Source organism: Rhincodon typus, chromosome 27 (assembly GCF_021869965.1).
Source record: "Rhincodon typus isolate 14 chromosome 27, sRhiTyp1.1, whole genome shotgun sequence".
Classification (NCBI taxonomy): Eukaryota; Metazoa; Chordata; class Chondrichthyes; order Orectolobiformes; family Rhincodontidae; genus Rhincodon; species Rhincodon typus.
In genome coordinates this window covers 5,181,077-5,198,581 of record NC_063358.1, presented here as the reverse complement: position 1 = coordinate 5,198,581, position 17,505 = coordinate 5,181,077, and the positions used below count along the sequence as shown (strand labels likewise).

The 17,505-nt window shown below is 40.7% G+C and overlaps 1 protein-coding gene across 9 annotated transcripts in view; it reads right to left on the bottom strand.

The window, feature by feature from the left end:
• Positions 1-13,928: 13,928 nt before the first annotated feature.
• Positions 13,929-17,505, bottom strand: part of LOC109921159 (polycomb protein SCMH1-like) — a 176,571-nt gene continuing 172,994 nt past the window's right edge. For all 9 annotated transcript variants that reach the window (XM_048613229.1, XM_048613235.1, XM_048613232.1 and 6 more), the window contains one exon: positions 13,929-15,576. In XM_048613229.1, coding sequence (XP_048469186.1) covers positions 15,451-15,576 — 126 coding nt within the window. In that variant the 3' untranslated portion in view covers positions 13,929-15,450. The remainder of the gene's footprint in view (positions 15,577-17,505) is intronic.

Genomic DNA, 17,505 nt, shown 5'->3' with positions numbered 1-17,505 from the left:
TAACCAGGTGGAGACAGAAATGAAACATGAGGGCAACTTTCTGGCTGTGTAGCGTTGTAACAAATCAAATAGTTTGTATCAAAGAAACGTTACTACGTGTTTTTTTTTGAACAGCTTTGCCTACAAATGTAGAACTATGTGGGAAACAGGTATTTCTCAAACTATATGAAGCTGTCACTACCCCGGACCATTCATCCAGTTTCCTTCGAACCTCCCTGCCGGGTGGATCAGAGTTTAAAAAGATAAATTTGACAATCTGATCAATTAATGAGATGCATCAGATAACATTACTGTCTCAAGTCAGCAAGATCAGAAAATTGCACTTGCACATCCAAGACAGCAAACATACCTTTATCATCGGTGTTTTTTCTCTAACAGTCTGAGTGGTTTTGTTTAATTAAAATGATCCTGGTGAGTTGATGTCACAAAGGATGGTGAGATATGATGTAAAATCCTGATGTAAGGTCAAAACGTGGAGTGCAGCTTACACTCAGTCAGTTTGTTCAGGATGACCCAACTGCAGGGACATCCTCAGAGAGATGAACCGTTAACCAAGTTGAAACTTTGTGGATAAGTGAAAGTAATCAATATCACGCAGCAGCCTCGTTTAATGGAATGACGGTTCGTTGATAAATTGTTGACTACTCTTAACTGTGGAGTTGTTAAATAACCTCAGGTCAGGGCTGTTGTGGTGCAGTGGTAGTGCCCACACCTCTGGTCCAGGAGGCTCAGATTCAACCCCTACCTGCTCCAGAGGTGTGTCACTTACCTCTAAGCAGATTAATTATAGGAAGTGTCTCTAATTCCTTCCCAGTAATATTTTCAACTTAAAATCAGTCTTCTGCCCATTTCTCAAGTATGAGTCCAGTTCTAAAGGATAGTAATTTAGTACAGGTATCATCCGCAATTTCTCTCAGTCTCAAAACATACAACAATTTTACAAGGACAGTTATTAATATTTCGATTGTATAAAAGATAAGATTTATGGACATTTAGTGAGGCAAAAATTGATTACGGATAGTCAGCATGGTTTTGTGCTGGGAAAATCATGTCTTGTAAACTTGGTTGAGTTTTTTGAAGAAGTTACCAGAAAGGTTGATGATGGCAGAGCAGTCGACTTTGTTTTCTTGGTCTTTAATAAGCCTTTGACAAGGTTCTGCATGGTAGACTAATGAGTAAAGTGTGGTCACATGGGATTCAGGGTGAGCTTACCAATTGACTTAACAGTAGGAGACAGAGTGATGTTGGAGGGTTGCTTTTCAGACTGGAGGCCTGTTGACAGCAGTGCTGCAAAGGTTTGGTTCTGGGTCCTCTTTTGTTTGTCATTTATAGAAATGATCTGGATGAGAATATAAAAGGCATGGTTAGTAAGTTTGCAGATGACACCAAAATTGGTGGCACCGTAGACAGTAAAGAAGGTTTTCTGAGATTACAAAGGCATCTTGATCAAATGGGTCAATGGGCTTAAAAATGGCAGATGGAGTCCAATCTGGATAAATGCCAGGTATTGCATTTTGGTACAACAAACAAGGGTAGGGCTTATGCAATTAATGGTAGGGCCTTGGGTAATGTTGTAGAACAGAGGGACCTAAGGGTTCAGGTACATAATTCTTTAAAGTTTATGACACATGTAGACAGGGTGGTTATAAGGGCATTTGGCACACTTATCTTCATTGCTCAGTCCTTTGAGTATAGGAATTGGAAAGTCATGTTGAAGTTGTACAGGACATTGGTGAGGCATTTGTGGAGTACTGTGTCCAGTTCTAGTCATCCAGTTATGGGAAGGATATTATTAAGCTGGGGAAGGTTCAGCAGACATTTACATTGCTGGGTATGGAAGGGTTGAGTTATAAAGGAAGGCTGGATAGGCCGGGACATTTTTCACTGGAGTGTAGGAGGTTGAGAGGTGACCTCTTATAAGTTTAGAAAATAATGAGAAATATAGATAGAGTTAATAGTAGTTGTCTTTTCCCTAGGATGGGGGATTTCAAGACCAGGGGGTACATTTTTAAGGTGAAAGGGGAGACATTTAAAAAAGACATGCAGGTCAATTTTTTTTTACACAGATGGTGGTTCCTGTGTGGAATGAATGTCCAGAGGAAGTGGTGGATGTGGGTACAATTACAACGTTTAAAAGACATGAGGTTAAGTACATGAATAGGAAAGGTTTGGAGGTTTATAGGCCAGGAGCAAGCAGGTGGGGCTAGTTTAGTTTGGGATTATGTTGGCATGGACTGGTTGGACCGAAGAAGTGTTTCTGTGCTGTATGACTCAATTAATTTTGCTAGAGATATTAATTAGGGTGGAAACTTATGGTTAGACTGTAACAAGCACAGACAATGCTGGACAAATTCACTGGTCTGGGAGCATCTGTGGAGAGAGGAACAGAGTTTGGAGTCTGATATGGCCTTTTTTTATCTTTTGTTTTTATTCCAGATTCCCAGTTTCGGCAGTATTTTGCCTTTATCCTGCGTAGGCTGTGTCGCTGGAATGAAGTTGAATGTGGAGAACACCATTTGAATGGATATAGACTGGGCAAGTTCCACACAGGATATGAGCAATCCTGTATAGTATTTGATATTCAGGAAGAGTTGTTTGGAGGTGAATGTCGGTGCATTGACTTTAAACTCTGTCTTAACAATCTGGGACTTGTTGTTTAAAGAAAAATAGACTAAACCACAGTGTTCGTTGTAAGTAACACGATTCTCACTGTAGTAGTATATTAAGTAAGCATCGCTGCTTCATTGAGGACATTAATCGAAGGAACAGCCTTTTGGGATTCAATACCTGTGGTTACTTCCGTTAAGAATTCTCTGCTGTTTCCTATAATCTCTGTAAATGTACCCCTCCGAGAAATGGAAGTGTGATATTGTTAACATGTTCCGTTATTAAGTCCCAAAATGATTCGATTAAAACAAAACTACATCGCTGCAAGTTTTGTTTTAGATAAATCGAGAAATAGCGTCAAAATATGATGGATATAAGCGAGCGCATCTCTGAAGGTTTAAATTCAGTTTTAGGCACAGTAATAATTCTATTGTTGTAACACAGAAGCAGCAAGATATAGGGAAGGGTCACAAAACGTTAACCCGTTCGCTTTCTCCACAGATGTGCCAGACCTGCTGAGTTTCTGCATCAATTTCTGTTTTGGCTTGTTTCAGATCTCCAGCATCCGCGTGCTTCGTTTTATTTCAGGATTAAAGACTCCACTACATGACTCCCCAGCAGTTTCATATAAAATATCAAAACGATGTTTATGTTGAGGGACGGGAAACATCAAACGACAAAGAAAGAATGTTGACTATTATCTTTCATTTGTTTTCTCTCTAATTCCCTTTGTCTTTTTAAACTCAGCGATAGATTTGCGAGACTGGTTAAATAAGTATAAAGGGTGCTCTGGATTCTGTGGTATTGCATGAAACATCCCCACCCATGGAGCTATCTGGGAATATTCCGAACTTTGTAGAATTAAAATGTGATTCACGGGTTCAGTTCCATTTCAAACCAAATCTGTTTTAAATTCTGACATCAAAACAACACCTGCTTCAGACTTAGCATTTCCAATCAGCAACCAAGCCATGTGACAAACTTTACACTTAAATATCATGCTGGTTATTTTCAATCTGTGAATCTAAACACATAGCTCATTGAAGTGGATTTGGCTATTTCCTCTAGAATTTAGAAGGTTAATGGGTGATCTGATTGAAACCTTTAAGATATTAACAGGAAAAGACGGGGTAGATAAAGATAAACTATATCCACTGGTTGGGGATCCTAGAACTGGGGGGCATTGTCTGAGAATTAGGGTCAGACCATTCAGGAGAGATGTTAGGAAGCACTTTGAGTCATAGAGTCATAGAGAAATACAGAATGGAAACAGAACCTTCAGTCCAACTCCTCCATGCTGACCAGATTTTGTAAATAGATTTAGTGTCATTGGCCCATGTTGCTCTTAACCCTTCCTATTCATATTCACATCCAGCTGCCTTTTAAATGTTGTAATTGTACCAGCCTCCACCACTTCCTCTGGCAGGTCATTCCATACACGCACCACCCTCTGTGTGAAAAAGTTGCCCCTTAAGCAATGGATGCTGGATCAATAGTTAGTTTTAGACTTGAGATAGATACTTTTTCTTGCTAATGCCAAGGTATTGACGGATATGGGCCAAAGGTCTGATATGGAATCAGACCACAGATCAGGCATGATCCCACTGAATGACGGAATAGGCTTGAGGGGCTGAATGGCCCACTCCTGTTCCTATGTTCCTATTATTACACATTATTTCACAGTGCAGAAACATGCTCCAATAGCTTTCAGGATGTATCTGTTCCAACCTCTTTAATCCAAGAAATCCCTTTTCAAAATAAAACTCACTGGTCTAAAACTTAGGTTCATCGAGAAACAGTCATTAATAAAATACATTAAATCATTGAACTAATAGACACCCAGGCATTCAATCAGTAGTGGATGAATTTTATACTGCTCTGCATTATTTTGTCTCCTAACCTGTCCTCTGCATCCACATTGCCTTGCAGACTATGGATCCTTGTCAGTTGACTCTCATAAAATACACTATCCAAGACAATCATATTTAAACAGAGACAACACAGTGTGGAGCTGAAGGAACACAGCAGGTCAGGCAGCATTAGAGGTATTCCTTGCCACAGAGTGATATGGGAGCAGAGTCCTTGTGCATGTTTGAGGTTGAGATAGATTGTTGATCAGGAGGGAATTCAAGGGTTATGGAGAAAAGCAGGAAAGTGAATGGGTGGAATGTCGAATCAGCCATGATCCTATTGAATGGTGGAACAGGATTGAGAGGCCAACTGGCCTGCTTTTGCAAATCACTTTAAATCTGTTGTGATATAAATTTCAGTAATGATCTCTGAAAATAAATTTTAGTAGATGCAGAGGAGGGGATAGTTAATTCAGAGGAAAATTCTAATTGTGAAAACATCTGTTTTGTTTGAAGCAAGGTTAAAGATACAAGGAATGTGGAATGCATGACACTGTCCTAAACCAAAATAAGAAATAGAAGTCTGTACAGTTAGGAGAATATGAAACAACTTTTCAGAGTCCTTTAGCAGATTTTTTTCCACCATTGGGTTTAAACCTTCATTGCTGTGCTCAGGAAATAGTAATTTTTGCCCAATGTGCAAGAGAACAAAGAAATGCAGGCAAACTGTGTTCTCACACTGATTGTCGCACTGCTATTCAGCTCAATGAGTAGAAAGATTTGGTGCAAAAATGAAGTGCTAGCGAAACTCAGCAGGTCTGACAGCATCTGCATATAGAGAAAAAAAAGTTAACTTTTTGATTCCTTCAGAACCTGATGAAGTGTCATACCGGACTCAAAACATTAGCTCTACTTCTGAAATATAAGAGAGGCAAGTCTGATTGCAGCTGTACAAGATGCTGGTGAGACCATGTCTGGAGTAGTGTGAGCAGTTTTGATCCCCCTTATTTAAGGAAAGAAATCATTTCATTGGAGGCAGTTCTGTTGTTAAATACTAATATCAATCTGCTACTTGAATCAATTAGGTTTCTCTTCCAATCTGAGGAAATAGGCATTAATGAAGGAACTTGTGACAGAAAGCAACTGCAATTAAAGTTGGGAAATGGTTCTGAAAACAGCTGTGAGGGAAAATGATTCATGTCTCGAGATGACTTTATTGATGCAGAAATGCTAGAGTATTTAGAATCACAGGAAGAACTCAATGAATTCAATCCAAAAGCACTGACCAGGAAGTCAAATTTACTCATGACAACTTGATACTGATGTAGAATAATATACTGTAGCACCAAATGAAACTGATTCTTTTTTTTCTGTTTCAAATGAAAATTTGGACACAGATGTTGACTTTTTTTATTTATCCTAGATCAATGTTATTTTTAATTACAGTAAGAGACTGAGTGCACAGACCTAACAGAATTTCCTCTCTCTGAGAAACACAAAATTGCAGAAGATTTTAGATTTCCTTTATGCTGCAGTTCATTTTACAAAGTTTCTATGACTCATATGTAAAATGGGAAAATAGGAACATAGCAGGTTATTTGTCCAGAATGTGAAAAATGATTGAACAAGTTAAGAATTTAAGATTAAGATGACAAGAAATGTTTAAGTCCTGTATAGGAGATGATAAATAAGGATGGATGGATGAATGTTTCATGTTTTGTTGTCCACGTGCCATATACCTTGTAATGAAAGTAATTTTAAAAACAGTTTTTCATTTCTTTTAAGGGTTGAGATATGTAAGAGAGCACATCATTTGATTTTTTTGGACTATGGACTAAAATGAGCAAATTGACACCATGTGTCATGGTGCTGTCACATTCTGGAGAGGCTGGCTTCTGATTGGCTGCTTGCTCCAGCTGGCGGGGACTTATTGCTCGAGGATTTTAATTGCAATGTCAACGGTGCCATCAACCAACCAGTAGTCTGATTGACAGATGATCCAGCAAGGTTTCTGACACAATAGGCCACAAGTATCTCCTAAAAATAAATCTTCTGCTTTCAGATTTAGTTCAAGAACAGGAAATATCCTCCCATAGTCTGTCTACAGTGGCACGACAGTGATTAATTATGGACTATTTATTTTCAAATTTCAGCATCTAATTTTAATGCCAGGCCTTTCCATGGGCTGAAATGGTTTTTAAAAGGAGGGGAAAATGACTTTAAATGGCTGCAATCACCTTGCCATAGACTGGCCTAAGTCATGAAACCAACTTGTGGTAAACAAAGACAGTCTGAAACACTAAAACCACTCAATCCAGTCACTACCCCTGTTTCGATGTACACATGTATGAAAAGTTTCACATACCGGAGATGAAAGAAACCACCTGCACTGATCAAGCTTGGGAGTGATGAACTCAGACATGAAAATACACAAAGCAGCTTATATTTCAGGGACAAAAACAAAGTTGCTGGAAATGCTCAGCAAGTCTGGCAGCATCTGTGAAGGAGAAAACAGAGTTAACGTTTCGGGTCCGGTGACCCTTCCTCAGAACTGAGGGACCTGCTATGTTCCTATATTTCAGGGAACTGCTTTCACCAGAACAGGGAGTTGGATTTGTGACTGCAACTGTACAGCTGGAGAAAGAAAAGAGCCTGATGACAGAATAAATTTAAAAGAAATATTAGAACACTAAGACCTCAAAGGATAACTGAAATACTCACCTCCACTGATTGCTCAAGGTGCTAATTAAACAATCATGGTCTCAGAATGTCCTATAGGCATGAACTTTTAACCTAAGAATTTTACACAACATATTATTTTATCCTCCTTCTGGACGAGATACTATCCCTCCTTAACCTCCATTTTGTGTGTATTAGTATGGGCTTGACCATAAGATTTAGGAGCAGAATTAGGCAGTTCGGCCCACTGAGTCTGCTCCCCCATTCGATCATGACTGATATGTTTCTGAACTCCATTCTCCTGCCTTCTCCATGTAACATTTGACCCCCTTACTAATCAAGAACTTATCTATCTCTGTCTTAAATAACTCAATGAATTGGCCTTCAAAGTGCTCTGTGGCAATGAGTTCCACAGATTCGCTGAAGAAATTCCACGTCCTCTGAATTCTAAAGAATCGTCCCTTCACTTTGAAGCTATGCCCTTGCATCTTTGTCTCTCCTACAAGTGGAAATATCTTCTCCACGTCCCACTCTATCCAGGCCTCTCACTAAGTTTCATTCAGATCCCCCCTCATCCTTCTAAATTCCATTGAGTACAGGCCCAGCGTCCTCAACCATTCCTCATATGACAAGACTTTCATTTCTGGGATTATTCTTGTAAACCTCCTCTGGACACATTCTGACACCAGCACGTCCTTCCTTGGATACAGGACCCAAAACTGCTCGCAATATTCCAAATGCAGTCTGATCAGAGCCTTATACAGCCTCAGTAATTCTTGTATTCTAGCCCTTTTGAAATGAAAGCTAACATTGTGTTTACCTTCCTAATTGCCAACTGAAGCTGCATGTTAACCTTAAGAGAATCCTGAATTAGGATTCATAAGTCCCTTTGTGCTTCAGATTTCCAAAGCTTTCTCCCATTTAGAAAATTGGTCTACACCTGTATTCTTCCTACCAGAGTGCATAAACTCATATTTTCCCACATTGTATTCCATCCGTTACTTCTTTACCCACTCACCTAGCATGTCCAAGTCCTTCTGCAGGTACCCTGCTTCCTCAACTCTACCTGCCCCACACCTATCTTTGTGTCATCTGCAGATTTAGTAATAATGCCCTTAGTTCCTTCATCCAGATTGTTAATGTATAACGTGAATAGGTGTGGTCTCAACATGGATCCCTGCAGAACTCCACTAAGCACTGGCTACCATCCTGAGAAAGACCACTTTATCCCCGCTTTCTGCTTTCTGCCTGTCAGCTAATCCTCTGTCATGCCAACACCTTTCCCTCACACCATGGCCTTGATGTTGCATTAAATTGCTCGTTCACACCTTGTAATTGGCTCCATACTTTTCCTGGTGAACTAATTAACTACTTGGAGAGAGTTCTGGCCTTTAGACATTTGTGTGGCCAATTCTTCTCAAGCACAGGCTATACCTCACTTCAATTTGTTAACCTGGTCATAGCAATTGACATCGCTGGCTGTCTTCATCATTATCTGTAAATAGGAATGCACCTTCTTCCTAGTGAAACAATTCGGCTTCCTTTCATTTTTAGGGAGTCCCATGACCCAGACCAAGCGAGCGGGTAAAGGTCATCAGAAAACAGGTCAGAAACATCTACAGAGGTATAAACTGTGTCCCAGTGCAATGATGGACCATGTTATACAGGCAAGGAAAATGGAGTCCCTGGTTTGTACAGAGAGTTGATGACCACAGCAGAGGCTTTGGAGGCAAACTATTTGCCATAAACTGTGAAACTGAGGCGAATCAAAAGTAACCTTTTGAGGGACATGGTGCCTGATGGCTATCTAGAGTTCCAAGTAGGAAAGTACATTAAGCATAGATATTTGGCAAGGAGAGCAGCTAACTGATATGTGATCATCATCCTGCTCGTTAGCCCTTGTTTCAGATCACTGAGGAAATATGCTTGCTTGCAAGAATTGATAAACACCCAGAAATAATACACTGTGACTGGTGAAAATGGTGAATAAGAGTATGGAAGAATGTCAACAGCAGGTTTTACAATAAATTACTGGTTTATTTCATGTACTGATATTCAATGTACAAACTGACATTTTTGTTAAACCAAGTGCATCACGTTGGTAGCCATGCCTGACTGGAGCACTACATACTGGGGGCTGCTGTAAGACCAAGAGAATGTGATACTTCGCTCCAGGGTTAGTGTTCTACCACAGACAGTGTTTGTCAAACTGCACAACCAACAACTTTTACAATCATTCTGTCCTTAAAGAACCTCAGTTCTACACAGTCAATAGCTTATTGTTTTACCCTGGGCTTCTGGTTTTAAAAGGTTTCCAGGAAATAAGCTTCAGTGCACAGACTGATTTAATGCCTGAAGGCTTTCTGAGCAGTTTATCATATTTGGTGGATAATGACACTATCACTAAATGGCAGCAATGATATTCAGTCTTTTAATAGCTTTTTGTTGGTTGTTACAGCTCATAATGGCAGCAACGATATTCAGTCTTTTAATAGCTTTTTGTTGGTTGTTACAGCTCATAATTAGTCAGAAAGAAATCTCTCTGATTGGCAATCAAGGCAAAACACTTATTAGATCCTCCTGGTTGTTCTTATATCACATTGTAACAAAAGAAAACACACTTTGGTACAAATCAAACCCGCTATGGTGAGTCAGGCAATGTAGTGCTATGAATTTATCCAGAAATTTGGGATAATCATTGAGATTAACTATACCCCCAGGTTTACACTGGTGTGCTAAAACCAAATGTTTTGTCATGCAGTTTTTTCAAAAAAGGAATTTAACACTGATGTTAATACTTCCATTATGTTATGCACTTGTGTCCAAATTTAAGAGGATTGTTTTAAGGACTGTTCCTTCTTCCAGTGGTCATTAGGGCCCACCCAGTGACGTCCACATTCCATGAATACATTTAAGAAAAAACTCATTGACAATATTTTTGGCCACGTGTGATGGATTATCTGGACATACTTGAGCTAACTCTTTCCTGAGGTGACATTTGTTCTCAATTGGCATTTGATAGAGTCAGAATGTTGCAGGTTTTCAAGGTGTTAACAGCTCACTGGGAAATTTACCCACTTGTAGATAACAGGGAGGGAGAGAATAAAGGTTCTGTAATAAAGTGTGAAAGTCACCATCTACTTGTATGACAATTGGTCAATGAACAGCATCATCTTTATTAACACCTTTCATTGGGTATAGCCTGAATAGGAATGATTTCTACAACAAATGGCCTTAAAAATAAGACAAGAAATTAACCATGTATCCCTCCAATGCCAAGTATAGAACTTATTCCCCATGCAAGGCTTCCTGAACCATTTCTCTCCAGACATTTGAGCTATCAGATTACAGAAAATGCTGACTCTGAACTGTCTCTGGTCAAATGAAACACAACATTTAATTAGTTTCAGATCTTTGATCAGTTACTTCATAAAACAGGAATAAAATGGGGGAGGAGGGACAAAGGAGATGGATAAACTAAACTACAGGTAATAATGTAAACAACCAAACTCACATTTTATACACGGTGAGTGATTGGAGGCAAAAACCTTATTGAAGATTACATACAGTATAAATTATTTCTGTTTCTTCTTAAAATTCTGTTTCCCTTCAAAGGTGGTGGCTATTCATTGATCAGGATTTGATATAGTCAGAAGTCACACGACATCAGATTATAGCCCAACAGTTTTATGATAAATCAAAAGCTTTCAGAGCGTTCACCTGACAAAGGAGCAGTGCTCCGAAAGCTTTTAATTTCACTATAACCTGGTGTCGTGTGACTTCAGACTTTCCCCACCCCAGTCCAACACTAGCACCTCCACATCAGTATTTGATATGTCATTCCTACCGCTGCATCAGAACTTATTGTGGTCAATGCTGTTCTGCCGTGTTGTGGAGGAGACTTTCTTTTCTTGTCGAGGCGGGGGAGGAAGTAGCAGCTAAACAAACCAGCAGTGGAGTGTCAAACACCTCCCTCATGTAATCAGCCTTTGTTACATTGCTCAATGAACACACTTCAGCAACAAACTGGAACATAAACAACCTTCTCCCATTCTGAATGGTGTTCAAGTTATTAAGTTGATGATTTAAAAACAAGCCCTTTGTTTTCCTCTGGTAATTAGGTGCTGCAACACACAGCCAAATGGAGTTGGATTCAATAGGACCCCACCGACACTCCCCACCTACACCCCCCACACCACCACCACCACCACTCAAACCTCCCTAAGGGCTGGTCTACAGAACAGTGGCAGGTTAGGCTGTTCATTAAGTTGAAGGGTCACTTCAGCTGTAGGAGGACCTGCTCCCAACACAGCAGCCAGTGAAGAGGTCTTGTTGGGGCTTAGCTGGTTGACCTCCAAGAAAGATGGGAAAGTAGGAATGGAGGGGCCGATGTTGGAGAAACCATTGAGGGTTGGAGTGTGACAAAGAGGAACCTATCCAGGTATATCTGGGTAGGGGACATCCTCCAATGGGATCGGGTTTGAGGCCTTTTAAAGAGAGATCCAATCTGCTAGACAGCATTTGGCAAACTGCACAGAAAGCAGAATGCCAGAACTTCCAGAATCTTGCTGTCATTAAAGAACTTCAGTCAGTTATTCACAGTCAATAGTGTAGGGAAAGCTGCTGTACTGAATGTTTGGCAGAAGCCTCTTCCACTATTGGTCAGTGGCAGGATGAGGCCCATAAGTGGGCATTAGCCGGCCAAATGAGGACCTTAATTGCACCATCAATGGGTGGCATGCCTGATTCCCTACAGCTGGTAAAACAGGTTTTATTTTTACAGTTTGTCTTTGGATATGGGCATCGCTGGTTATTGCCCATCCCTTGTTGCCCTTTAGAAGATGGTGGTGAGCTATCTACTTGAACCGCTGCATCTGTGCGGTATAAAGACACCGAAAATACCCTTTGGGAGGGAGTTACAGGATTCTGACCCAGCGACAGTGAAGGTACGGCAATATGTTTCCAAGTCAGGATGGTGAGTGGTTTGGAGGGGATCTTGCAGGGGGTGGTGTTCCCATGTGTCTTCTAACCTTGTCCTTCTAGATGGAAGTGATCATTGGTTTGGAAGGTGCTGTGTGAGAAGCTTTGGTAAATTTCTGAAGTGTAGCTTGTGGATGATATACACTACTGGTACTGAGCATTGGTGGCGGAGGGGGTCGATGTTTATGGATATGGTGCCAATCAAATGAGTTGCTTTGTTGTGGATGGTATCAAACTTCTTGTGTGTTGTTGAAGCTGCCTTTAATCAGGCAAATGGGAAGTATTCAATAACACTCCTCCTTGAGCCTTGTACATAGTAGGCTGGCTTTGGGGAGTAATAAGGTGAGTTACTTGCTACAGGAATCCCAACCTCTGACTTGCTCTCGAAGCCACTGCATTGATATGGCGAGTCCAATGCAGTTTTTGGTCAATAGTAACCTCCCCCGACTCCCCTCCCCTGTGATGTTGACATTGGAGGATTCAGTGATGGAGATGTTATTGACTGTCAAGGGATGATGGTTAGATTCTCTCTTCTTGAAGTTGGTCATCGCTTGGCATTTATGTGGCATGAACGTTACTTGCCACTGGTCAGCCCAAGCCTGGATACTGTTAGGAGTCGCTAATGGTGCTGAATATTGTGCAATCATCAGTGAACGTCTCAACTTCTGACGTTATGATGGAGAGAAGGTAATTGATGAAGTAGCTGAAGATGGTTGGGCCGAGGATACTACCCTGAGGAACTCCTGCAGAGTCGTCCTGAAGCTGAGACGACTGACTTCCAACAACCACAATCATCTTCCTATATGCCAGGCATGACTCCAACCAGCACAGAGTTTTCCCCTTAATACCCATTGATTCCAGTTTTTCTAGGGCTCCTGGATGCTACACTCCATCAGATGTAGCCTTGATATCAGGGCTTCATTCTCACCCCACCTCTGGAATTCAGCTCTTCTGTTCTTGTTTGAACAAAGGCTGCAACGAAGTCAGGAGTGGAGTGGCCCTGGCATTAGTAAGCAGGTTATTGCTAAGTAAGTGCTATTTGATAGCACTGTTGATGACATCACTTTACTAATGATCGAGGGAAGACGATTGGCAGTGGCTAGGGTGGATTTGTCCTGCTTTTTGTGTACAAGACATCCCTGGGCAATTTTCCACATTGTCTGTAGATAGTGTAGCTGCACAGGAACAGGTGAGTGGAGGTGTGGCAAGATGTGGAGCACAAGTCTTCAATATTATTGCCAGAATATTGTCTTTGCAGTATCTAGTACCTCCAACCTCCGAATTTGTCCCCACTCAACCTTCAAACCTCACAGCCAGAAGGGAGCATTTAATCCAGGCCACAGAGAAATTGAGGCAAATAGCATGGATGTGTTTAAGGGGAAGCTGGATAAACACATGAGGGAGAAAGCAATAGAAGACAGACTGATGAGTTACAATGAGGAGGGATGGGCAGAGACTTGTGTGAACTGTTAGACACTGACCAGATGGGCTGAATGGCCTGTTCCTGTCCCAGAAAGAAAAACCTGTAAAACTGGTAAATGAGCCAACCTGGCCTTGTGTACTTCAGTCTAGGACCCGTATGACCAGTAATAAAAGCAGAAATTAGTGGAGAAACTCAGCAGGTCTGGCAGCATCTAGAGCGAGAAACAGAGCTGACTTTTCAAATACAATATGAGTCTTTAGACTCTTCTTCAATTTTGAATTCAAAACTTGGACTCGGAATGTTAACTCTGTTTCTCTCTCCACAAATGCTGCCAAACCTACTGAGTTTCTCCGGCAATTTCTGTTTTTATTTAAGATTTCCAGCAACAGTTAACATTTTCCTTTTATTTCAGTACAAACAGCATGTTCATTTCCAAGCATTACTGATTTTTCCCTCAGGGGTACAATCTGCACAATATTGGAATAGTCATATAATTACAAACTTACAACAGTTAAATCTGTTTTCCCCAATAATCCAGTTGGTCTGTAACATACACAAAGAAGCAGATCCCAGCAATGAATTCCAATGTGTGTAGGATAAACCCATCTCAGCGTGGGTGGTGATCTCTATTTTGCAATAGGCTTTTGGTACTCTGGGCTTGGAGGGTGAAGGGAAGTCAGCGTTCCAATTCTCGATTATAAACTGGCATCTCCTGGAAAGGGTACATGGGTGAATACAGAGTTGAGCTTCAATGTAACATCCCCAAAAGTTAAACTGCCTGCTAACGTCATAAATGGCTGGGAGGTGAAGGAGCAGAGAGTGACCAGCACCCATAGAAACTGTATCCCAGCAATCATCTTCAGATGGTGGGGAGTGAAGGGGAGGTGGATGACAGTGAGGAATTGGCAAAGCATAGATCTTTCTTTCAAAAAAAGGCCATTTAAATTATGAATTTCCTCAGATTGACTTAGTTTGCATTATTAATGACTCCAATCGGACGTTTGCCATATGTAAAAGTTTAGAAACCACAAATGCCACATGTTCAATTCTGCTAAATAACATCTTGTACAAAATTTCAGACTTGGTAACAAAAATGAAGAAACAATAAAATAAAGCAAGTGTATTAGCAAAAGAAAAAAGGACTGTACATAGTGTTGTCGTACAGAAATTAGATTCTTGCTACAAAAAGAATACTGACTTTTTCCATCATTAAAGGAATTACACCACCTTCCCTATTTTTCTCCTCAGAGTCTTGGTTTAGAGGCTTGATTTATAGAATATAAAAAAATTCCTTTAACTTACTTTTAAAATTTTCTTCTCTGTTTGGAGCAAACTGAAGAAAAATAAAAGGCATTGCTTCATCACTGCTTTTGAGTCTGACTAACTCCTTCCAGCACTTAAAATACATGAGAGACACAGCCAAATAGCATAAAGTGATTCTTGGTCACTAGCAGATGCCAATCACAGTGAAATGCTTGTATAACATACAGCCGGTCCCACTGTAAAGAGGAATAAGTAATGCATAACTGAAAGAATCTTGTAAAATGAAATAAAACTGCTACACAACAGCAATATCCAGAGCATTTTCTTAAAATGTTTCACGCCAGGTGGATAGCGACTTCTCCTAACCAATACTGAAAATTCAGAGCGGCTACATTTCATTGTGGGCTGCAGCCTTTACATAACAAATGTATAAGTCCAAAGATTTTCCTCTCACTGGTGATTCAAAGCACTGAAAAAAATCCTGTTTCGCTGGTATCACGGTTTTGCTGAAAGACACACAGCATTTGAATGCTGAGCCAGAAGTGAGTAAATCCCCATTAATGTGCTCCTTTCATTAGGGGCCGGGCAAATGGCTCGTTCTGGAAGTTTAGTAGTTACTGAGTACGTTCCGATACGATGAGTTCAAAATCAGAATTTTCCCTGCTTCAGTCTGTCAATGTGGTAGCATATCTTCAAGGCTGGCCCCAGCTTCAGTCCCATATATTTCATCACCATGTCACTCCGTAACAAAAGCAATGCCTTCCCATCAATTTCCTGCAATATACAATTCAGAGGAACAATTTATCAAAGTGATCAAGAAATCAGCTCATTTTATCCTGCAACTGTTGTCTTCAAGAATATGCACATGACTCAAACCAAGCCTCGGATTAAGTCATAGTGATTTGACAATATTGATGAGTGACACACAAAGTGAAGACCTTGAATAAACAAACATCATGTTTGACAGTTCTTTCTTCTGACGCATGAACCTTCCAACGTCTGTTGGAATACATTAACATGGGAAACTGGTGTTTTGTGCTGGGAGCTTTTGGAAGACCTTGTAACATTGGGTTCCTATGGAGTTTCATCAAAATCAGTGCTCCGGGTAAACAGAACCACCAGAACCTTTGTAGGCATTTCAGAAAGATGTGAAGAATTAATCACTTTGGCATAGGTTTGGACTCTCAAAGGGGCCCCAACCTGCACAAGTGGAATATTTACTCAGGAACAAAAACAAAGTTGCTGGAAAAGCTCAGCAGATCTGGCAGCACCTGTGAAGGAAAAATCAGAGTTAACGTTTCGGGTCCGGTGACCCTTCCTCAGAACTGTGTATAGGGAATATTTACTCTTTGGGTTTCTACAACCGTCTGACAGCCTCTAAGTTGCTGATGTTTCTTTTTTTTTAAAAATGCCATCAGCTTTCTACTTACAGACTTTTAAAACCAAATTCAAATTTTCAAAATGCCTCGGGAGGGATTCATTTCATTCTCAGCACTATTTGATTCTTCGAAAGGCAATGGAAGCAGAGTTTTTGAATATTTTTAAGACAGAGTTAAATGGATTCTTTATAAAGCAAAGGGGATGAAAGGTTATCGGAGGAAGGTGGAATGGGGATTGATCAAATCGGCCATGATTGTATTAAGTAGTGCAGCAGGCTTGATGGACCAAGCACTCCTGCTCCTAACATGTGTGTTCCTTCGATTAACACTCCAGGTCTCTGGACCATTAGTTCAATAATGGAATCACTACATCACTGGAATCTAATGGAATTTTAAAAACATCTATTAAATCAGCCCATGATTAGTTAATTGTTAGCCAGATTGTCATAAATCCACAGCAGCTACATAACTGGTGAAACGGGCACAAGATGCTTAGGCCGTGTGCAGTGCTTATGGGGTCCATACAAGGCAACATTTATCAATTAAGAGCAGCATGTGAGATTAAACTGAAGGCTGTTGTAAAACTAGGCGCTCCTCCTGTACAGAGATAGTAGGAACTGCCAAAGCTGGAGAATCTGAGATAACAAGGTGTAGAGCTGGATGAACACGGCAGGCCAGGCAGCATCAGAGGAGCAGGAAGGCTGATGTTTCGGGTCTGCACCCTTCTTCCCCGAAATGTCAGCTTTCCTGCTCCTCTGATGCTGGTTGACCTGCCGTGTTCATCCAGCTCTACACCTTGTTATCTCAGACTCCTCCTGTACAAACTTTTACATGAAGGTTTTACCCTCAAATCTGATAAATGTTCAGAACCCAAAGACGATCTGAAATATTCCATCCTATCACTGAGCCTTTAGTATTTACAGTAAAAGTACAAAAGTATGAGGGGTACAGATACGGTAGACTGGAAAAAAATCTTTCCCCTTGATGGAGGGATCAATGACTGGGGGACATAGATTTAAGGGGCAATGGATTTAAAGGATGTAATAATTGGAATGAGGTTGGCCAAGTGGATCTCATTGAGTATGAGTTCCCTGATTGGGGCTGTTTATCTGGGCCAATCAGGGAGCCCTGGCTGACAGATATAAACAGGAGATTCAGGCATTCTCTTCACCCCAGTGACTGGCTCTGGTCTAGCTGGGTCAGAGCCCACATACTGAGTACGTGTAAATAAAAGGTGACTTGGTGACAGGATACCAGCCTCTGTGCAGTACTTTCAGGGGATGTGAGGAAAAACATCTTCACACAGACGATGTTAGGAATCTGG